Genomic DNA, 24,536 nt, shown 5'->3' with positions numbered 1-24,536 from the left:
TTATTGCATATGATTGTCTGAATTTTTAAGGTAATTACTTTCTAATTGTTGACTTCCACTGCCTAAGATTACAAAGAACATTTTATTATCTTAAATTTCTTTATAAAAAAACTCCATACAGTTTCTGCAGTGGCAACTGGCATCAAACGCTTTATCAACAACATTGCCGTTTTGATACAATCCCGATGTTTTGGAATAAGTTACTAATATTAAACGTTTTGTTATTGTTTTTTTTTTTTGCTTACTAAACTTAAGTCATATTCCATTATCTAAGTAAATTGTAACAATCTCTAGAATAAATGTAACTTTTATTTGCTCATCCAATTTGTACCTATCCATTTTAGCAAAATTAATTAACAAGTGCTAGGGAAAAGTTTTATTTTCCGTATGGGGGGTGTGTTGTAGCTATTCCCATTTAACAAGCCCGTATCGAGTGTGTTTTGTATAGCTTTTGTACACCCTTCGAGGGGTTATTTAGTTTAAATATTTTAAAAAAAAATGTGCAGTGAGATTAATATTTTGATAAAGCAAACTATCTTCGTATTTGTTATTGTTGTAATCATAATAGGAGAGTTTTAATATTTGTTTTCTTTTTATATAGATTATTCCCAAGTGATAACTGTGCTGAATTTAATCAGTTTAACTTTATACATTAATCTATAAATTACTGGCTTCGTTATATCGCTTGCATTAGTTATAAATACAGCTAATATTTAATTATTTATGTTTACTTGAGTAAATAAGCAACATTTTTACGTAAGTTAGCGTTGGGCGATTGCTCGTGAGTTATATATGTGATAATCGCTAGAATCGGATCGTATGTGTATGGATAGTTTTTTTACCTTGCCGTATAATGAAGCCTTGTAAATATTTACCAAGCCTTTATTAGCTTAAGGAAAATTGTTGAATAAAAAAATACTTAAAACATTGTTTCATTTCTATTTTAACTCGTCGATATCAAATACTCTATTCTAATAAATAATACTTAAAAAAAACAAAGACGAATTGAGAACCTGCTCCTGTCTGAAGTTGGTTAAAAACTGATGTGTTCGACACTCAAAGTACATAATTTTGCGATGTGGTGTCAAATTTTGATGTAACGAGATGGACTAGGTTTAGGAACTAAAAGTTAAATATTTTTAAAACAACATTTATTTTTGAGAAGATGATTGAAACACATTGACTAGAACTATCCTTATTGACTAAATAATTACTAAGTCATTGATTGAAAAACAAATATGTATTACTACTAAAATTGTTTATAAATGAATACATATTAACTGTTGGCATAAGAAAACCCACATACTTTAAATCTACATATCATTCCCTTATTACTTAGAAACACAAACACCAAATTAACATTTATTATAGACAGCACAGAGAAATGTCACCAATATTTCTGGCATTTTATTCTTATAAATAAATACTTTGCATAAGAAGGTGTGCAAAATATGACGAAATTTAGCCATTAAATTTATCAAGGTAAGAACTACAAAGTGCATATCCATTTTCATATATTATTTTTTTTTTACAATCCAATGTGATAATTGTATTTGCAATGTAATAGAGATGCATTTTAATTATTTATCAATATATACTTATTTTCTTTTATAACATACTTTGCATGAATACATAAAAAAAATCAAAACAAATAAATACAATTTTTTTTATAAATATAATTCTTTGATTAAGTAGTTTTTAAAATCTTGATTTTATTATATAATTATTAAACTTATTACAAATTAAACTATCTTAAGTATCAGATTTTATTTGGATATTCTGCTATAAATAGGATAAATATATGTACTTGTAATAAATTCCTAATTTCCGTTTAAACTTAGACAAGATTCAAAATCTATTTCGAGTTTTTAAATACTGGTACATAAAAGATAAAAATGTAAAACATATTTCGGGGCTTCAAATTTTTCGACTAATTTTAATTGTTAAAATTTATATTCGGCGACTTAGTCCTTCTTTTCGTGGGATTCTGAAAATAATAATGTTTATTATTTATAAGAGATTTTTCTACATTTAGTGATAAGAATGCCTATGGTGCAAACCTGATATTACTCAAGAGATCCAAGTCGCAGGAACTTAAAATAAAAATAATTCATAAGCTAAAGGAGTAATAAGCAAAACGTTTCACTTGTCTTTACAACTTCAAACATAAACACATAGAAATTAATTTTACAAACTCACCTATTACATGGCAACACTACAAACCAAGCTCCTCTTCCTTTAAATCTTCTACATTATAAAAAAATCCTATAACTATAATTTATAAACTTAGTATACTTTAATTAATAATAATAAATAGTAAACATATCACATCCGTACCTTAATAACTAAAGACAAGTAAATGATTAAATCTAAGATTTAAAAGATATCAAAATTTTAAAAGACTCGAAGATTTATGCTAAATCAAGCTGTCAAAATATTATTGCAAGTGATATGTCTTGCATAATTAACCCTTTACTCAAAGTTTAATCGTCAATAATCAATATTAAATTCAACAAATTATTAAAGAAGTCTCTTTGAGTTGAATGATTTGCTACGTAGGCATTTTTATCATAAACCATATTAATATAATAGTTAGCGATATAATAAAAGCAATTTAGCCAATACCAGTCTACTCATGGCCTAACATGCCATATAGTATACTATTTGCTATCTAAATACAGGATGTAATTAATGTATGTATGGTAACTAATTTATGTAGTATTTAGAATAAATATTAAATAATACCATAGTATAGCAATATACCTAATGAAGTTTTTAGATTAGGAATGTTCACAGTTATTTCTTAAGCGACACATACCATGACTATTTATAGATTAATAAATCAGAACAACACTACAATGTTAACATGTTATACAAACATTGTCTTAGAACTAACATTTATTGCCCATAGCTAAAGGCATAAAACAGCTTTAATGAGATCAAAGATCTAACACAAAAACTCATAATTTTCCAACATAAAATCAATCAAATATAAAAACATGTGATGTATTTTATTAAAATATAAATTCATTAACATAATTATTTTGTAACATAAGTGCACCAGCACAAGTAAAAATAGTTAATTATTTGAATAAATAAACGTCGGTTAAATATAATTTACTCGTTGGTAAATGACTAGAAACATCTTAAAAGTTAATATTAAAACTTCTACACATATAATAAATTTGAATAATATTCTAAACTTTCGCGCCTAGGTCGCAAACGTTTTGTATTTTTTGAACATTTATAATATGATTTAGAGATACATTTTTACGAATTTCATATATTTTAAATTTTTACCGATCTCTTCATCTTCATCGGAATCGAGGATGTCCGAGCAGAAGACGGAATAGCAGATGAGAGAAAGAAAGCCGAGCGGCAGGCCGAAGACGAGCGCGGTGAGCACGGGATTGCCGCGCCACATGCTGCCCAGCGTTGTCCGCGCCTCGTAGAATGCTCGGTACAAGCGGATCAGCCAATAGTCACCACCATATGTCTGCAATTTATCTCATATTAAAAGAATAAATTATAAACAAATTAACAGGAAATGAAATAAAAATACATTAAACTTACAGGCGCCTGCTGGTTGTATATCTGTTCGAGGAACCATACAACAGCTTCGGGTGTCATCAGGACAGGGTCATCGTCAGGAATGTGATGATGGCTTGTGGTAGAGTTCAACACCAGCAAATGGGGAACTGTCAAGTCAGACATGGCAATAGAATTTGCCAACTCTGGAGTTCCCATCCATCCAAATTGGAAATTCTCGTGAAGTTCAGATTTCTTCTTTCTAAAAGTTATAAAACAAATAATAGTATCTCACGGAAATGAACAAAATTCATGGTGTTATAAAGAGTTGAAGTTATAAAAAGTATCCTAATTTGACACATGTTTTATTACAATTTTTTTTTAATCCTAGTAAAAAAAAAACAACTATAATTTTGCTTACCGAATAATACTTTCAATCATATCCTTAAAATCTCTCTCAGTTTGTGTTATTTCCCCAAGCTTGTTCTCAGACACTATTGCTATCACTATGTATTTGTTAATGTCCATAAAGTGGTTAATGTTAGCTCTGGTTATTTTTGGGAAAAATCCAAACCGTTCAGTATTGATCCATTTATCTAAGGTTGTGTTCAAAGCTTCTTGGTCCCTAAGCAGATCTTCAGAAGCTGTAAAATTTACATTTCTGTAGAACCTAGGCTCAGATTTATCTAAAAAAACATTGTAAAATATTAATAATACCATCAAATAAGTATACTCCATCCTCTTTATAAACAAATACAGCAGTCTCATTATGTGGGCCATCTATCTCATTTTTAATCACATCTTTAGACATAACATAAAACCAGGTATGAGGTTGATATTTTTCAGCATGAAGAGCAAACATTTCCTGTAATTACAATTGTAAATGTAAAATTATATGTATCTTATGTACAAATGTATCATCTATAATTGAGTTTAACAGCAAAATAAGGGAGGAAAAGTATAACTATTTAAATTTCCAACATTAAAAACAACAAGGCTTATATCATAAATAAAATTAAGATATTTTACCCATAAAATTCCCTCCGTCTTTCCAACATAACCAAAAAAGATATTGTGAGATTCTTTTAAATATCCAATGCTATCTGCATGTGTGACTCTCTGAACAGCTGGCTGAGCCATCCTCATGGCATACTTAACCATATCATCTTTCTCCCTTTCACCGGTATACTCATGTTGAAGTGATCCCTTAATGCTGTTGGTAAAAATATATTCACATTAGTACATTGAAGTTGTTAAGAGTAAGTACTGACTATCAAGTAAGTAATGCTTAAAAACAAAAAGAGGAATAGTTAGTGCATAATCATTTTGTTTTCACAGCTGCTTGTATGCCCCCTTGTCTTATAAAAAAGCACATAGGAAGATCAGTGCATTAATAAGACTTATTAAGAATAAGAACATGTAAATTATAAGGTTTTATACTTACAACATTATTGTTGGGTAAGCCCTCACTTTATAGTGAGTAGCTACTGTTGGAAAACGTGTACAATCCACTTTTGCCACTTTAATCGCGGTATTGTACAAAGACTGGGCTACATGTGCCCATATTGGTTCCAAACGCCGACAATGCGCACACCATGGAGCATAGAACTTTACAAACCACATTCCATCGCCGCTTAAATCGATAAATTTATCACTTAATTCCAAGACACGTGAAGATGACACTGATGAGAAGGCTGTAAATGAAGCAGTAAACTTTGTTTTAAAATGCACTAAATTCAAATTTGATTCTTAGGGTAAGTTTATACTTACCAATTATAAAGAAAAAAAGATGTCCACTCAATAACTTCATTGTAACTTTAGATAAATCAATTTGGGTTGTTAGTCAATATTGCGTGAATTCAGACGCTTTGAGTTGTGAATTCAACAGTTGTATATCATTTTTACACAGCCTTTTGTTAATTTAATTTAAATTGGTAAGATTAAACACTACACCACAATCAAGTACTATATATCCTGTTTCTGTATGTTCCATTCCACAGTATTCTGTAAATGTCATTCGTCTAGGCGCAGCAGTGTAGCCAATGAAAATTATGAAAATTTACCCGGCCCTGGGTGTGTACATGGTGTATATTGTGTAAAAAAGCCTCGAATTAACGCTTTAACGATTAACGATGTTAACTATTCGATTAACGGTGCCCACCTACCTGTGATTCTTTCTTAATTTTTAGTTTGATTAGATCCTCATCACTGCTACCAAACGAAACCGTTAACGCGAAAATGGCGAAAATCATATAGGCACAAAATACCACGATTCATAACTTATCCGTGTATAGAGGTCAGTGGCTCACTGGCGCCACGCCAGTTAGTGCTTACATTATGCCAGTGTTGATTTTAAGCGCTACTATTCTACTGTGCTGGCATAATTTAAACAAAGCATAATGCCTGACTTACATTAGCGCCGGCCTGGCATGGACTGTTTTGGCGTTGTTGTCTTTATTATGCTAGCTCAGTCTAAGGTGTCAATTCGTAAAGACTACTTGGACAACAACATCTAGGAAAACACTACAGTGGAAAAAACTTTATAAACGTACACAACAATTAGTACTAAAAGATTAACGAAGTTAATATCTAGATTTAAAAAATATTTAAAGACGAAGTTAGTGAATACTGATATTAAGGATGCTAGGTCCATGATCTTGGTTAAAATTAAAATTGAGATCATAGGCTTTTGAGCTGTAGGCAATAAACCGTATTAAATATCAAAAAAAATAAAACTATTTTATATCCTCAAAACCTATATTTAGTTACGATTTTATCAATAAAGCTTTTTCCAGACTCTTTTGACAGACACATTCCGACTTCAGGGTTCTATTTATAAAAATAACACATTCCGACTTCAGGGTTCTATATTTATAAAAATAAAAACCCTGAAGTTGGAATATGTCTACATATGGAAAAAGCTTTATTGATATAATCGTAACTAAATGTAGATTTTGAGGATTTGGGATTTGAGATTTTTATAAAAATACCACTTTCGATATTCAGTTTTTACAGAATATTTTGATTCAAAAATCGCAAAAATGACAAATAACAAATTTGATAGAGTTAAAATCACTGTGTCAGTGATCAATGTAATATTTATAATATTTTGGGCAATAAAGAGTTACAACAACAACATGAAAGAACAGTGGTTGCGTCACCCTTTTCTCTCGATTCGCAGTCCAGCTGGTAAAATTTCCCTAAAATAAGCAACGCGTGGTTAGGGTTGCCAGGTCGCCAAACCTACTCGCCGGACAGACCAGCCAGTTTGGCCGGACATTTGGTTAGAAAGGTCGGACACCCTATATTATTTTGGATTTTGTCTCAGTATTAATAGGTACACTCTCGTTTGGGAAATGTAAAAAGCCTAACAAAAGCCGGAAAACCGTTTATTTTGGCCGGACATGCAATCAAAAAGCCTACCTATGTCCGACTTTATCCGGACGCCTGGCAATGCTACGCGTGGTTCTATACAATTGTTCTGTAAGCACTGGACTGGCAAAGGCAGGCCGTCTACATTTGAGGCGAAATAGCCGAACTGGCCTTAAAAGTAGAAATCCACCCCAGTTATTGCATTGGCTGCTTACTGGCTTCAGTGTGTCTATATTATGCCAGTTGTATGTCAGCGCTGACATCGAGCGTTACTGGCTTTCTGAGTTGGCCTAATGTAAACCAGGCATAAGACCAAAAATTGAATTGTCATGTGTTTTTTAGTGTTTTAGGTTGTTATAGCTAGACTCTAAATTGTCCTTGCCTTTATTAAGTGGACAACATTCATTATTAAGCCAGCGTCACATAAATTTCATTCCATGACGCTACAGTTGATACGCATTATACGCAATTCATTTACATGTAATTTACAAAACAGAAAATATTATAATTTAAATCGCCATTACACATCGTTACGCGATCACCGTTATACGAAACAAGAGTTCGTGGCGATCAAACGGGAGAGGGGGGTACGTTACGGCACGAGCGGTGCGGGTGCGGTTGCAACGCGAGTTCACTCTGTCACTCGGTCATTACGGTATTTCTCAGTTGAGCGTCCCACATTACCGATCTTGAAAGAAAAAGTGACAATGCCCGAAAACAAACCGTTCCAACGACTTCCTAAAAATGTCGTACCAAAACATTATAAATTACAATTGGTTCCTAATCTCGACAAATTTACTTTTAGTGGAAAGACAGAAGTGAAAGTATCGGTAAGAAAGAATTTCATCATAATCTAGTTATTGCAAAAATCTTGTTTCCATGTGACGCATTAGACATCATATTCACTTTCAGATCGTGAATTCTACCAAAGAAATTGTACTCAATTGTTTAGATTTGGAGTTGACTAGCGTGAAATTGGAATATGGGGACGGAGGCGCCAACCCGGCGCTCTCTCCTTTGGAAGTGCGGCTTTCAGCATCGGATGAGACTGCAGTTATTGTGTTCGAAAAGGCTCTTCCCGAAGGTGATGCCACACTGTACTGTGAGTTTACTGGCGAAATCAATGACAAAATGAAGGGTCTTTACAGAAGCAAATATCTTACTCCCAGCGGCGAAGAGCGCTACGCTGCTGTCACTCAGTTTGAGGCTACAGATGCACGCAGATGTTTTCCATGCTGGGATGAACCTGCTATCAAAGCCACTTTCGACATTTCATTAGAAGTTCCGGCGGATAGAGTAGCTCTTTCAAATATGCCCGTAAAGGACGAAAAGGTATTAGGGGACAAAAAATTAGTTCACTTTGATACGACTCCAATAATGTCCACATATCTTGTGGCAGTAGTGGTGGGCGAGTATGACTTTGTTGAAATGACATCTCGAGATGGAGTCCTAGTTAGAGTTTACACACCGGTGGGTAAAAGCAAGCAAGGATTATTTGCACTGGAAGTTGCTGCCAAAGTTCTACCATATTATAAAGAGTATTTTGATATTGCATACCCCTTGCCGAAGATTGATTTGATAGCCATTGCTGATTTTTCTGCTGGTGCAATGGAAAATTGGGGCTTAGTGACATATAGGGAGACTTGCCTATTGGTAGATGAAGAACATACCTCAGCAGTGAGAAGGCAATGGATAGCACTCGTAGTTGGTCACGAGTTGGCACATCAATGGTTTGGTAATCTGGTTACTATGGAGTGGTGGACACACCTTTGGTTGAATGAAGGGTATGCTTCCTTTGTTGAATTCCTGTGCGTGAATCATCTGTTCCCTGACTATGATATCTGGACACAATTTGTAACGGAGACCTATATTCGGTAAGGGATGAATAACATATATGTTACAATATTTTAAATAAGTATTCATAATGTATAATATAAAAATTTAAGTTGATTTATTTTAATTTCAAAAATGTGTAAATGTTTGACTATACATTTTAGGTATGTTAGGCTTGAAATGTAATTCACAAAGGGGCATAAATTTTTTCATTAAACATTTGCTTAGTCATGTGTTTATCAATTTGTTTTAGCCTCAGTACAAAAATGGAACAATGCCAATGGCTGTATTAATGTCATTCACCTTTGCAATTGTACTGCTTTCATATATTATACATATAATATATTTTGACTTATGTTAATCTAATATTTTTTTTCAGGGCTTTAGAATTGGATTGCTTGAAAAATTCACATCCAATAGAAGTGCCAGTGGGCCACCCATCTGAAATAGATGAAATATTTGATGACATATCATACAACAAAGGTGCTTCAGTGATTCGTATGTTACACAGATATATTGGGGATGATGATTTTCGTAAAGGCATGAACATTTATCTTACACGACACCAGGTAGATAAATATTATCTTACTAATATTATTAATGCTTAGATGTTAGATGGATAAATGGATGTTTGTTTGAAGGTATCTCCAGAACAGCTGAACAGATATTAATGAAATTTGGTACAGATATAGAACATAGTCTCAAAGATCACATAGGTTACTTATTAAGTTTTTTTTTTTTCATTCCGATCGGACGGAGTCGCGGGCGATAGCTAGTTTAACATACTTTTAAAGGTGTGATTTGTCTAATGAAATCAACCTTCAATAAAGTTGTTTTTTTTTTTAGTATAAAAATACTTTTACTGAAGACTTATGGGCAGCATTAGAAGAGGCTTCAAACAAACCTGTAGGTGCTGTAATGTCAACTTGGACCAAACAAATGGGCTTTCCAGTGGTGCAGGTATGTATGTAATACATAGCTTATTTATTCTTAATTGTTTTATAAGTAATTTTACATGGTTTTTTCGTCTTTTTTTTAAATCATATTTTGAAAATGTATTACAATGTGAAATGTGTCACTTCTGAGTCAAAATTATTATGGATTCCAGTAATTTTTATGTAAGAAGTACATTATATGTACATTGTACATTATACTACTTTATCATAACATGATGATATGTAGAAAGTGAATTGATGAAATTAATCTAAAAAAACATTTTCATAACTATTACATATATATTACATTAAATTTTTTCATAATATATTTTTTGGTTTGGTTTTCTTGTCTGTCCTATCTATAATTTTATAAAATAATTTTAGGTGTGTTCCGAACAAAGAGGAGCAAATCGTATCTTGAAATTGACTCAAGAGAAATTCTGTGCTGATGGTAGCCAAGGTGGTGATACACTATGGATGATACCAATAACTATATCAACACAGGAGCAGCCCTCAAAGGTAATATACAGATATTGATCAGATAAAATACAATATGTTTGCATTTAAAGGTCATCAGTAATATTATTTACTACAAATCTTTATTGTTATCTTATCTATCAATGTTGACCTATTTTTCAACAATGATTATATAAAACTAGCTTTTACCCGCGACTTCGTCCGCGCGGAGTAAAAAAAATGCACACAAGATAAAAAAGTTCCTATGTCCGTCTCCTAGTTCTAAGCTACCTCCCCATCAATTTTCAGCTAAATCAGTTAGACCGATCTTGAGTTATAAGTAGTGTAACTAACACGACTTTCTTTTATATATATAGATATTATTTATTATTTGATTAATCCGAAACATATATCCAAAAATATCTATATATAAGAAAAGTATGATGCTTTGAAATTATAAACATACAAAAGTTGTTGTATATTTTCATGGCACAGTATCAACAGAATATTTTGGTCAATCGACAAGAACAAGAAGCTTCCAGATGCGGTCCATTTAGTGCACAGAAAGATTCCGCTTCAATACATAGCGCTATACCCGAAACTTATAAAGTAATATTAAAACTTTAATAACATCAAATAGTAATAAAATATGTTAGAAAGTTAATTAACATTCATAATCAATGTCCTTAATTTCAACCTTAAATCATTTCTTTTAGCTCTATGAAATAATCTAGTATATAGTTGTGAATTAGAACTTTACTGTTTTGTCACAAAAGTATCAATGCAAATGTCAGAGCACTAAACCCACAGTTAGATAAATACCAATAATGTATAGTCTGGATAAGCGAGAAACCTCCATAAATGACTGTCATTGTATCATTACTATGGACAACCTCTATAAGCGAGAAATTCAGGTTAGATTAGGACTCTCGCTTATCCAAGTTCGATTGTCGTACATTTAGATATAATATACATAGTTGTATAAAGTATTTGAGACTGGAGTATTGTGTATATATGTATGTGTTTTGTATTTTCATTATCTTAATTACTATAGTTCTGTTTTTATGTTTGCAGTATGATGTTATCAACACTGTTATGTTTACTTTGATTACAACATAGTATGTTATCAAATTATTTATTTAAATAAATTCTTTTCCAGGTTGCTCTGTCAACTGTACTAGATAAAAGAAGCCAAGAAGTTGTGTTGGAGAATGTTGCCGAAAGCTCATGGGTCAAACTCAATCCTGGAACTGTAAGACTTCCTAATATTAACATGATTCATGATAATTTCATATTTTATTAAAAACAAGCTGTCGCCCGTGACACCAACCGCAAAGAATTAAAAAAAAATTAGTAGTATACATGTTCTACATCTATATCAAATTTCATCGAGATCTGTTGAACCATTCTGCAGATACCTTCTAATAAACATTCATACATCCAACATTCGCAATTATAATATTAGTAAGATTATTCTTTGGATTATTTGATAGTTAACACTTTCATTGTCACTGGTGTGTCTGGTTCTTTTCACACTTTTATACAAAAAGGTTTCAGTGAGAGTGTTAATATGATGCTGATATATTGTGTACGGTTTAGGTGGGGTACTACCGCACGCGCTACCCGCCCAAAATGTTGGAACAGCTAGTGACGGCTATCCGCGACGGCTCGCTACCGCCGCTCGACCGGCTGGGCCTGCTCGACGACTGCTTCGCACTTGTCCAAGCCGGACACACTCAAACTGCAGAGGTAAACATTTTTACCATACTTTTATGGACTTAACTTTACTTACCAATATATTCTTCTGTTTGATATATGATTACTATTTAATTAATGTTTATATATGTCTTGAAAGCATGCATGTTGTGACAACTTTTATTTTTTTTATTACAGTCGTTAAAACTTATGGAAGCATTTGTTAATGAAGATAACTTCACAGTTTGGTCTACAATCTCGAATTGTTTGTCTAAATTGGCGGCTCTGTTCTCGCATACAGCTCTGGATAAACCTTTGAAGAACTACGGCCGAAAACTTTTCTCTGGCGTCACTAAAAGATTGGGTTGGGACGCGGCGGAAAATGAAAGCCATCTCGATACACTTTTAAGAAGTTTTGTACTGAACAAAATGATTAGTTTTGAAGATCCCACCACTATAAAAGAGGCGAAAATTCGGTATGTATCATTTTTCTTCGTAGCAATTAATGCATACTAGACTAAATAACTTATTATCTATTGTATTCATACTAAAAGTGTTTATTTTTTATTCTTCCTTAATATTATAAATGAGAAAGTAAGTTTGCCATTCTGTCTGTCTCGCTTTCGGGCCAAAACTACTGAACCTATTTCAATTAAATTTTGTACACAGATAGTGATAGAGAAAGGACAAAGGTAACTTTTTAAAGCGAAAAAATTAATGTAAGGGGTTGAAAGTGGAGGTGGAAATTTATATGAAAGTATCTTCATTTTAACCGTTAGAACCATTAGAGGCTTTATCCTCAAGGGTGTAAAGTAACAATGTAAAATAACAAAAATAACAATAGAGGTTTTTGTTTGGGAATATGTGAGGGTTATGTGAATGTTTTGTTGTATAATTTTAGGCATAGTTAGTATAAAATAAGTTATATGAGATTGACAAGTATAATATCCTAAAATCTGTAAAATGACGCCTATGAACAATGATAATGTGAGATTTGTAATACTATAGTTTCGAGAAGCACGCTGCGGGCGTGTCCACGCTGCCGGCGGACTTGCGGTCTGCGTGCTACCGCGCGGTGCTGGCGGAGGCGGACGACGCGACCTTCCAGCGCTTCCTGCAGCTGTACCGCGCTGCTGACCTGCACGAGGAGAAGGACCGCATCAGCCGCGCGCTCGGCGCCGTCAAGGATACAGAACTCTTGAAACGTGTGCTGGACTTTGCTATATCGGTCAGTTGAACTGCTTCTCCATCTGTGTAAATGTTACAATATTTATTTATCTTCCCTTTTTAACTGGATTGTTAGAAAGCTATGTTTTTTAATGAACTAATATGTCTATTTTAATGTGTCTTGTACAGGATGAAGTCCGCTCCCAAGATACTGTATTTGTGATAGTATCGGTGGCCGTAAGTAAGAACGGGCGCGACCTCGCGTGGCAATTCTTCAAGGATCACTGGCAGGAATTTATGGACCGCTACCAGGTAAATTCATATTATTTTCTATTTCCTTTCACAATAATGAGGAAAAAAAACTTCAGTAATAGGAGATTAATTAAAAAATTATATGTAAATAAGTAGTTAAGGTTTCTACAATTCTGAAGTTTTAAGTACTATATTTGTATTTCAAGGGTGGTTTCCTACTGGCTCGCCTGGTGAAATCGACGACGGAGAACTTTGCTTCGGAGGCGAGTGCCCAGGAGATCGAGGAGTTCTTCCGCACGCACCACTCGCCTGGTACGGAGCGGTCTGTGCAGCAGGCGCTGGAGACGGTGCGCCTCAACGCCGCCTGGCTACGTCGCGACCTCGCCTCCACCGACGCATACCTCAAGCCATATCACTAAACTGCATTCGTAAGTACCTTAACTGATTAAACTTACGCGGGGATGTCAAGTGATAATATTTAAACAACATTGATATGGACTACTTTTCTAAGAATAATAAATAAACCGATCCAATTTAGTTTTATTGTGCAGTTGTTTATTTGTCAAAATCGAAAACATCATTACATCATAGAGTGGGATAAGGACAGGTTTGCAATTTGTGTTCCTCCAAAAGTATTAACTACATAATATGCTATATTATAGTAAATCCACTACTACAAAAGAAGTGTTGTGTAAACATTATTTATTTTTATATTTTCTTTACAGGACCAAATGACAAGACTGAAACTACAACGAAAATTATTGTTATGTTTCAAGACGAATATATAAAAGCTAGCTTTATTTACGATCGGCGCTAAACTTTTAAATTGTACAAAATGCTATTTCATAACATCTAACTTTATATTTGTTGTAGGTTTGTCAAAATAATCTCAAAATTTTATGTGCAGCATAATATTTCTTTGGCGATCGTCGTAGTTTAAATTATTGCTAAACAGAAATAAATTTCACTGTTTTTTTTTATAACACTATCTGCTAAGGCTAAAAAAATACCCACTTTATGTATAATTTAATATTGACTTTGTTTTAGAATTTGTTCCTTTCTTTTTTACATTTTCATTCATTATTCCTATGGCAGTGTTCTTATAGTACAAAGTTAAAATTCAACACTGCTTAGGGGCATTTCTATCATTTAAACTTATTAACTAAAGCAGAAAAACATTTAATACATTTTATTAATGAATTATAAAAAAAAATCACATTTAACTTTTTCGCTATTTACCATCTTATAGTAACAGGAAGCTATTGCGGGCACATCCACTTTACGTGTGACGTGTTGTGTAAATGTGTAAAAATATTAATTTATCTTAGAGTTATGTTACAAAATATTGGTGGTGCTAAATGCGGTTTTAATTTACTTCATTCTTATAGCTCTAACGTTTATTTGGTTATTGAAATGCTAGATTAGAGATGAAATTAAGGTTATTTTCGTAATTTTTGACCAATGTGCAATAGTTCATTTTTGTCAAACTAGTGTTATTTACCTACTTACATTTAAAATGACGGCTTTGACAATTTTAGGTCAGTAATATAATGTGATTATGATTTGTAGTTACCATCATTTTAATTCATTGTATCATTGATTTTGTTTTGTAAGACTGTGTTATTGCAATAAAGTGTACAAGAGTACCTGCAAAATGTTTTTTACTTTTTCCTTATATACTTAAATACCTCTGTATCGTCAACTTTTCGGGGATAATTGAATGAAAGGAAAAAAACCTAGCCCATAAACCATAGCCCTAAAAAATGTAACAGTGCTAGAGGAAAGCATATAAAATATCTAAATCTATACAACCCAGGAATGCAAATTATTGCTAATTGCGCCGTGAGTTGAACCCCTCTTTATTTTTAATTCTTTTATGCAGCCGCGCGATGAGTTTGCGACGTGAGTTACGCTCCCCTTTATTTTTAATTATTTTTTACAGCCACGCGAGTAGTAACATACTCTTTGTAAAGCACAGATGCAGAAGCTTTATACACTCTATCAGATAGTCTATGGCTGCTTGCTGTGACAGCGTCACTTATCTAGTCATTTCGTTGCATTTCGTAATATTTTATTTTGCGTAACTAATTTTCTTAATTCACATGGTGCAGTGCAAAAACATAAAAATAGTAAATCGTTTTAAAATTAAAGCGATGAAATCTCTTATGCTGACAGTTTCATATTTATAGGTTTGTATAAAATGGCATCGATCTTTTTGTTTATGTGCCGATAAAAAATATATTTATCTAATTAATTATTGTGTATTTACAATAAGTAAATATTTCGGAAATTAAACTTTAGACTTACCAATCCAGCTGTTAAAAGTATCATTTGCGTGTATACAAAAAAATACTTTCATACCTAAATATTCTTATCAGACTCTTTAGAGCTTTAGAGCTCAGATCTTTTTATTCTGATTTATTATTTTCATAACTTAACATTTATTATAAAAATACTTTAACTTTATGTCTTTTATAGGGTCAAGTATGTTACCAGATAGTTTATCTTCATACTGAATATTCCTTGACTTGAAATTTTAATATTTAAAATTCTATGGAATATTTATTTCAGGTCAGTTCATGCTATATAGAACCAAGTGGCAAAAAGTTATCTTTTTTTTAGAAACAATTTTTCCATACTCATTATGAAAGAGAGGGCTATTTTAAGGTTATAGGGTTAAGTGGTTCACAAAACACATTTATATAGCAATCTTCAATAGGACAATGTTTACATATACTTATTATTCTAGCAGATTGTTTGTTCACTTAAAAAAGCTAGTTAAAGTCTTAGTCATCTTGCAAAATGCAGAAACATAAGTTATGCTGCTGGTGAAATTTGCAATATACACAGTTATTTTGTAATTGCCAGAAAAAAAATCAGGTTACAAAGAATACATAAAAGATCTTTAATATTTTGTCATTATTTTTTAAGTCAAATTAATAATAACAAATAAAGTTTTAAAAATCCTGTAAAAATAACACAATACTTTTTGTAAACAAAATACTACAAGTCATTTTATTAATAATGGCCAATGCGGGGTGAAGTAAGTAGGCATAGAATGTCATTTCAGCTTTTTATGAATGAAATATACTGAAACTATTATTATATGTAAGTGTTATCTTTGTGTGCACATACACAATGATTATTGCAATCAATAGTTGATTAGGACAATAGGATAATTTTTCTAATTTGTTTTGTATATTTTTTGCTTCCTAAATATAAACAGTATCAGCAACATGATGATTTATTTCTGGTAATTACAAAATACTCATGTATAAAATATTGTGTTGATAGTTATTATTATTTTAATAATACACATATTAGTGTATCAACTATTTTTAAGATGCAATTTGAACTTACTCTGTAAACTTAGTGAAAATCCCAAACAGATTAAAACAGGATATTTTACAAAGAACATAAAATGTGTAAAACTGCATTATTTATATTGCTAGCTTTTACCCGCGACTCCGTCCGCGTGGAATAAAAAAAAAATGCACACAAGATAAAAAAGTTCCTACTTCTCCTAGTTCTAAGCTACCTCCCCATCAATTTTCAGTTAAATCAATTCAACCGATCTTGAGTTATAAATAGTGTAACTAACACGACTTTCTTTTATATACAGTCAAAATCTGTTATAACGACATCGAAGGGACTACTCATATTGAGTCGTAAAAACCGATAGTTGTAACAACCGGTGACAGGTATTAATAAGAAAGATATGTATATAACATTCAGCCAGGACCTTTGATTTTGGTCAATTTAACCGGTATGTTGTTCTAAACGATGTCGCCATAAACGGTTTTGACTGTATATAGATTTCACTATTAAGGTCAATAGTTGACATGGATAAAACTATAGCAAACTTTAAAGTTGATTGTGTTGTGGTTGCCAGCGCGGTGGCGGGCTGCGAGCAGGGTGCAGGCGGGGCGGGGGGCGCGGGCGGAGCGGGGCCGGGCGGCGGGCGGCCGGCGGACACCATCCGGCGTGTAAGGGTGAAGATGTCATCAGTGTCGGCGCAAGGAGTGGTGGAGCGCGCCTCAGCGGAGCTGTCACGCCGCATCACCGGGCTGGGGTTGCGCGGACGCAAACGCTCGCCTGGCGTCGTCGAGCGCATGGCCAGCGCCCTCTGTGGACCGGCGCATGCCGCACCGCGCGTGCCTCGTCGAAAGCGTCTCGACACGCGACCCTTATTATGGCCTCAATTTATCTTAGACGAAAAATTCCTGGAAAAATTCTTTCTTTATTTTAACGCAAACGAACGCCGCACTCTAGCGCAAGTGTGCACCAAATGGCGCGATCTTCTATATTCATCTCCTCGCTGGTGGAACGGGCTGGTAGCGGTGCTGGACTGCCGCGAGCTGCGCTCCGCTTCCGGGTGCTGCATGCAGAGGTTCTACAACTCTATAATTAGACGGGGCATACGGGGTGTAGTGTTAGTGTCCGCCACCGACGACGACATTAACGAATTCATACGGCAGTTCCCTCTCTCTGCTCATCACATACACGCCATTGGTTTAAAAGGATGCACTATAACCGATCGGGGATTGGAAGCTATACTTGATCATTTACAGGTTGGTTTAATCAAATGTTGAAAAATGTGACTCGGTTAAACTCTAAGAATTAGAATAAAATATCATTGTAATGTTTATTTCTAGGTTCTGTTTGAGTTAGAATTAACAGGCTGCAATGAAATAACTGAAGCCGGTTTGTGGGCATGTCTAACTCCGCGGATAGTTTCACTCACGCTTACTGATTGCATTAACATTGCTGATGAGGCTGTAAGTAATTGATTGATTAATAAACATATATATGCTGTTAACGGGATCATAATGTAACATTCACATTAACGTTTTTATCACGCTTTTGGTGATCGACTTGAATGTATTTGAATTATAAAACGACTGTATGCTATGGTTCAGTTAAACATGTGCGCGTGCAGGTGGGCGCGGTGGCGCAGCTGTTACCGTCTCTGTACGAGTTCTCTTTGCAAGCGTATCACGTGACGGACGCGGCGCTCGGCTACTTCTCTCCCAAGCAGAGCGCCTCGCTGAGCGTGCTGCGACTTCACAGCTGCTGGGAACTCACGAATCACGGGATTGTTAATATAGGTAGTGTATCTGATTTACAACTGTTATTGTTGTCTTTCAAATGTGAAGATATTGTGAATGATACATAATTAAATGTCGTCAGTCCATTCGTTGCCCAACTTGACGGTGCTGTCGCTGAGCGGGTGCAGCAAGGTGACGGACGAGGGCGTGGAACTGGTGGCGGAAAACCTGCCGCGGCTGCGCAGCCTCGACCTCAGCTGGTGTCCGCGCGTCACCGACAATGCGCTCGAGTACATCGCCTGCGACCTCAACCACCTCGAGGAGCTCACGCTCGATAGGTAACACCATACACTTTACATCGAAACACTACGTACAATGTCCTACAACCGCACACAAAGTCACATCAAATGATTATAAGTTTCATAACAATCGCTAAACTTAGATTTCTCAAAGTAAATCAACATTTGAATTATTTAAACTTTCGTGAGACATAATAATAAATTAATTAAGAAAGGCTTAACTCATCTGCGATCGACCGGTGCGAGACGCGACGCGACCGCGAACTCCTTAAATTAAACACTCGCCCTGAAGATGGGCCCCCGAAAGGTACGAAACTAGTTGGTCAAGACAATCATTAATTAATTTAAATCAACCTTAGTGACTATTTAACGAATCTGCGGCAAATAGAGTTTAAGGCTGATGTAACTATGTGTATTCACTACTATAACACACATACAACAAGATATTAATAATACATATAATTGTTTAACATAAGATGCGTGCACATAACGGACATCGGTGTGGGCTACATCAGTACGATGCAGTCGCTGGCTGCGCTGTTCCTGCGCTGGTGCTCGCAGCTCCGCGACTTCGGCGTGCAGCATCTCTGCGGCATGCGCTCTCTGCAGCTGCTCTCTCTCGCCGGTATACTGATCTTATTGTATCTTTATATCAGTGAAACAACATCTGCCGTTCCTCTGGTTTAAAAAAATATTTAAGGATACCGCTACTTGTTTGCCCATACTGTCATGCAACTACCCCAGCTCTGGTCTAGGAAAACTGAGTACCATTAGATTTTCCTTTTAGGCGGAAATGTATTTTGAATAATAAATTATTATAAAGAGTGTACGTAGAATGAAGTAGTACGTAGATATGTATTATTTTTGCAGGTTGTCCACTATTGACTTCAGGAGGTCTTTCCAGTTTAATACAGTTGCGACAATTGAGAGAGTTGGAGCTCACAAACTGTCCGGGTGCTTCCCCGGAGCTCTTTGACTATCTTCATGAACACCTGCCGAGATGCCTCATCATAGAGTAAGGTATGCGGTGCCATACATATTTGATAACATAAATAAAATGTTCAAATGCAATATAATGTTATATATAGGCTCATCTCAGTCAATTTCACACAACATTATTGAAAAAGACAATGCCTTAAAATATTACTCAATATAAAGCAGGCTTTAGTGTTAGGTTAGTATATAGGTGTATTTAAATTCCTAATTTTCGATATTAACAATTTTGCTCTATAAGTGTTTTTTAAAATATTGAGTGTTATTTGTTGTGATCTCCCCCCTCCCCCCTTTTAATTACAATAGATGTTTGTTGGAAATCTACATGTATGTAGTTCTTTTATATTTAATAGTGAACTCCTTATTTGAAAAACGTTTTTCCACGTGTTCCCCCTACTTTTGTAGTAGTTTTCAGTTTTCCAATTGAATGTAAAGACTCTGTAAGGCGCAAATAAATAAGAAAAAAACCGTATTATTTACCATAAATTTCATAACAAGGCATTTAAGAAAGAAATACATTTATTCAAAAGAAAAGGTGTTCATTCGACATGTGCTGCGGCGGGTACCGCAGCGCCAATTTTCAATGAACCCTAATTAACCATTTTGCTCTTTATTAGATGCTCAAATGGTCGCATTGTTCCGTGATAACATTTGGAGCAATAAGTTCAGTAGATATATTTTTGTAAACATTGTGTTGTCTTTGTCTTGTCCGTGGTTCTTACTAACTAATGCTAGGGCTACACTTCTATCGAGTGCGATACACGGAATGGCAAAGGGTATATAATATACTCTATCTAAAGGAATATATTATATACCGAGCATTATATTTTGAAATGTCAACGTAAATTACTTATATATACAAAAGGCATAAAAATGCAATGAAAATAATCTGTTTGAATTCTTTTTCTCAATGGCATATAAGCAAAAATATATCAAAACACCTTAAACAAAATTTTCACTTTTGTATTTATTATCTGTTATAATCGCGAAGTTTTTCATTTGTAATCTGTGGAAAAATATTTAATTTTTATATTTATTATCTGTAATTATCGCGAAAATTTCTCTCATTGGCTTGAATGTTTAATGCGGCACTTCCTTTGCCTTTCTTACAGGCAATATGTATGTGTAGCCCTAGCATAATATAATATACGTGGAGAATGTTTTAGAAGATAGCTCTGCTATCAATTAACTTTTTTTTAATTTCAGTTTCAAAATCTTAATAATTTTTTTTCGTTTGATTTAATAAACCAAGTTTTATTTTTAAAAACATTTATCTATTTATAAAGTAAGAATTATTCATATATATAGCAATAATATGTACAAATTTATATAAGAAACACAATTATAAAAATGACATTATTTTATACCACTGCTGCTAAATTTCAATTGTGATTAGATTACTTTTTAAACATATTTTATATTATTGTAAGCTGACTTATGTTACTTCACTGAAATATTTTTGAAACCTTAAGTTTTATAATCATTTATATGAATAAAATCTAACAGAGTTCACTCCAATATTTCAAACACTATCCTGCGTTATTTGAGTTATTAGAAGCTAATATTATTTTTACAAAATTTATTTCGTATTTGTGATTTTTAAATGACAGGATTATGGCAATACCCTTTAATTTTCAAGAAATTAAAAAAAATCCAGGACTAAAAAGTTTAATTCTGTAGGTATGTGAATTTGAAAAATACATTGAAATATATTAATTCATTTAAAAAAATTAAATCCATAGTAGTTAGTGCAAGTTACAAAATTTACCTTAATATTTAGTTATCTATTATATTATTGTTACAAGTCCCTATGTAAATGTTTAACAAACAGACCAATTAATAAAAAAAAATCAATATATATATATTTTAATTAAGTTGACATAAATATTACTTTTTAATTATTTTTATTAGTAAAATTTTGTGGAAATGCAAACAGAATTATCTTATAAATAATAATTATATTGAAAACATAAAATAATTTTTTATAAGTTTATTATTAAACTGGCAATATATTTGTAATGCTATACCGTCCGCAATTTGTATGTGTGTGTGTGTGTGTGTGTGTGTGTGAATGTGTGTGTCTTTACTCAATGTGTATTCAATGCTATTCTAGTATGTGCGATTTTCCTGTATCCTTGCTTAGTATAACTTAATTATCGACATCTTTAGACATGCACAAGATGAACAATGAAAAAAACTGAGCAATAGAGAGTACAATCGAAACTGGATAAGAGTCCTTACCTGGTCCCGATGGACCTCCATAAGCGAAAAACTCTGGTTAGAGAGAAACCTCTATGAGCGAGAAATATATAGCGGCCCTTTGGTCTCTCGCTCCAGATTCGATTGTATATGTAATATTATTTTGTCAATGAAAACCAACGGTTATCGAAATGTTGTCAATTTGCTTAACCATTACTGATAAAGTAATACGATATATTGTATATATCTAAAGATGTTTACTAGTCTCCTTACTTCCTCGTTTATTCTAAGTATAAACAAACACGAGTGATGCTATTGTTATGCTTCAAACTTAACTTTAAGATAAAAAATGCAATACAAGTTAATCTAGTCAATATATAGGCAAAAAGCTGTAAGGGTTGCATTAAAGATTTAAGATGGAGTCTGACGGCAATATTATGAAGTACATTAGCTAGTATATAAGGTAACAAAGAAGTATTTTAACATAAAAAATTATATAATTTTTTGTTTTTAAAAAGATAATGATTTGGTCGCAAATACAGTTTTGGTATAGACATTATATGAATCTGAAAATATTTGAACATCAATATTGTATGTGATAATTATTCTCTACTATTCTGTCAACTCTTTGATAAAGTACAATTATGATCTCAGTACTATGCGGTTCAAAAAGAATGTGCATATCAATGACCTCGATCTAACAAAAATATCTTTAAAGCTAGCTTTACACATTTTCATCTATAAATTATTTGTGCAAATATCAGTTTTACTTACTCTTCATATTTGATAGCCACGACGTCACAATATGGCTCGGGCTTTATCACGTTACGAGTTGAGTGCACATTGTTATTTGAAACGCACTTTATTTTGTTTTTTCGTTTTGGGCAACTGCATTTTAATAACTTACTTTACTGAACATTTGTTAAAGGTAAAAACATGTGTAAAAAAAATTAAGACATTTTTATAAAGACTGTATTATTTTAATAAATAAAAATAATTTAATTTATTGCTATCAATTGATGTTATGTTTGTGCTTAGCTCCTTTGAGGCTACAAAATAAGTATTTGTTATATCTCAATATTTTATGAATCTCATTGCTTATGATGCAAACAGTTGAAGCCTAATGAAAAAAAAATATAAAGAAAATATTATAGAAGTTTTACCCTAATAATTTCAGTAATAACTTTCATAAGATTTCCCTGGAAACTGCGTAGATATTATTGTTCCACTCTGTAGAGTAGTTCTTTACTAGTGTTTTTCGAATAATGTTTGATGTAATTTATCTTAAACCCACCTTTCATGTATATATTAAACTATAGAGTAGACTTATTGTTGAAAAAAATGTGACTTATTCAGACTAGTGAAATGGTTGTAATAAAAGTAATGAAAACAAGCAATATTACATTGAATGAGTCTGTCGTGTTCTTCATTTAGTTTGTAGGTCATTTGCACTATTTGTTATATTGATTTGTAATCATTTTATAATCTTCATAAACATTATTGAGCGCCTATTACCACACAGCATTGTTATTTTTATTATAGTCAAACAAGGATATCTGAGCCGGTGAGGGGCGCTGCTGTCGCGGTTTCTTCTGTCGGAATATGGATAAAGACGAAGACATAAAAAAACAAAAGAAAAAATATGACAGCAACAGTTCAAAGAGAATCTTGTGACATTTTTTGACGTTGACAGGGACTCGCTAGTGAGGTGTCGTAATTTAATTTGACTTATGTCCACTGGTTCAGATAACCTTGTCGGTCTATATCACTGGTCATTGAAAAATATTGTACAAAAGTATGCTTCATACAAATAGTTAATTGTCGTATGGTGGTTGTGTCTTGTTTGAATGTATTATTTTGAATGTGTAAAATTTAAATGACTGCTGAATTGCATTTTAGTATGTGTGTATTAAATATGTGTACTTATTCCAATCATGTTTCGACACCTATTGTCACAGGTGGGCACAGTTAATCGAAAAGTTAACTTCGTTAATCGTTAATTCGTTAATTAAAAATTTAACTTCGTTAATCGTTAAAGCGTTATATTCTCGAAAATTTAACGCAAGTTAAAGTTAATCGTTAACAGTTAACCGTACCAAAATTATACGTACTAATTTCACACTTATTGTGGCAACACTTGTTTAAAATATTAATTTGATTATTTTAATCATAAAAATGATTTTTTATTAATATAAAAATTAATTTTTATTAATACAAAAATAATTTTAATTAATATAAAAATTAATAAAAAATTAACCTTAATTCTATAAAACATTAGTATTAGAGACAAGTATGAATGCATTATAGTATGTTTTGTTACGAGTGCGGAAAGCCTGTCATTGCAAAGTTTTCCGACAAATGTCTACCCGAGCCGAGGCGCAGTCCAAGGTCAGGGTTGACAGTTGGCACATGTTGTGACGACAGTTCCGCCCATGTACTAAACAACTATTTTTATTTAATACAGTTGCGAAAAAATGAAGCAATTTATTATAATAATAATAACACAATAAACTCAACTAACTAAAATGTTTGGAAAATAGCGCCAACCGTAAAAGAATACAAACGGAGTTTTTTTTTGTTTCACGAGTAAAAAAGTGTTTTTAATACAGTTGCTCAAAAAGTGGCGTATTGCAGGGACGAAGAGCGTTCGGGATGTGAGCTATTACATACTCGTGCTTTTATATACTCGTAATGAAATATACTATTTCGAACCTTCTTTTGATTTTTTCCTGTTGGTCACGTCTTTCCCGGACGCTCTG

General features: G+C 33.2%; 3 protein-coding genes across 4 annotated transcripts; 2 read left to right on the top strand and 1 right to left on the bottom strand.

Annotated features, from left to right (window-relative positions):
- Positions 1-1,907: 1,907 nt before the first annotated feature.
- On the bottom strand, positions 1,908-5,357 carry LOC106719123 (protein disulfide-isomerase TMX3). Its single transcript, XM_014513379.2, has 8 exons — positions 5,299-5,357; positions 4,973-5,222; positions 4,558-4,741; positions 4,246-4,393; positions 3,950-4,172; positions 3,574-3,790; positions 3,301-3,496; positions 1,908-1,987 (listed from the first exon to the last, which is right to left on the bottom strand). The coding sequence occupies exons 1-8, from the start codon at positions 5,336-5,338 to the stop codon at positions 1,965-1,967; spliced, it is 1,281 nt and encodes a 426-aa protein (XP_014368865.2). The 5' UTR covers positions 5,339-5,357; the 3' UTR covers positions 1,908-1,964.
- A 1,903-nt stretch (positions 5,358-7,260) lies between these two features.
- Positions 7,261-14,157, top strand: LOC106719202 (puromycin-sensitive aminopeptidase). Its single transcript, XM_014513479.2, has 12 exons — positions 7,261-7,730; positions 7,813-8,774; positions 9,113-9,302; positions 9,580-9,693; positions 10,053-10,187; positions 11,284-11,376; positions 11,724-11,873; positions 12,018-12,295; positions 12,828-13,047; positions 13,176-13,298; positions 13,445-13,666; positions 13,964-14,157. The coding sequence occupies exons 1-11, from the start codon at positions 7,338-7,340 to the stop codon at positions 13,655-13,657; spliced, it is 2,871 nt and encodes a 956-aa protein (XP_014368965.2). The 5' UTR covers positions 7,261-7,337; the 3' UTR covers positions 13,658-13,666; positions 13,964-14,157.
- Positions 14,158-17,193: 3,036 nt separating this feature from the next.
- LOC106719131 (F-box/LRR-repeat protein 16) lies at positions 17,194-20,073 on the top strand. Of its 2 annotated transcripts, XM_014513387.2 has the most exons (6): positions 17,194-17,809; positions 17,894-18,016; positions 18,178-18,346; positions 18,429-18,624; positions 19,062-19,210; positions 19,456-20,073. In XM_014513387.2, exons 1-6 carry the CDS (start codon positions 17,237-17,239, stop codon positions 19,602-19,604), a joined length of 1,359 nt encoding a protein of 452 aa, XP_014368873.2. In that variant the 5' UTR covers positions 17,194-17,236; the 3' UTR covers positions 19,605-20,073. The 2 variants fall into 2 exon arrangements, with proteins under 2 accessions (XP_014368873.2, XP_014368874.2); XM_014513388.2 differs by lacking the exon at positions 17,894-18,016.
- The last annotated feature ends 4,463 nt before the right edge of the window (positions 20,074-24,536 follow it).

This window comes from Papilio machaon, chromosome 12 (genome assembly GCF_912999745.1).
Source record: "Papilio machaon chromosome 12, ilPapMach1.1, whole genome shotgun sequence".
Classification (NCBI taxonomy): Eukaryota; Metazoa; Arthropoda; class Insecta; order Lepidoptera; family Papilionidae; genus Papilio; species Papilio machaon.
Note: the sequence above shows the minus strand (reverse complement) of the source record. Positions and strands in the feature narration are given on the sequence as shown.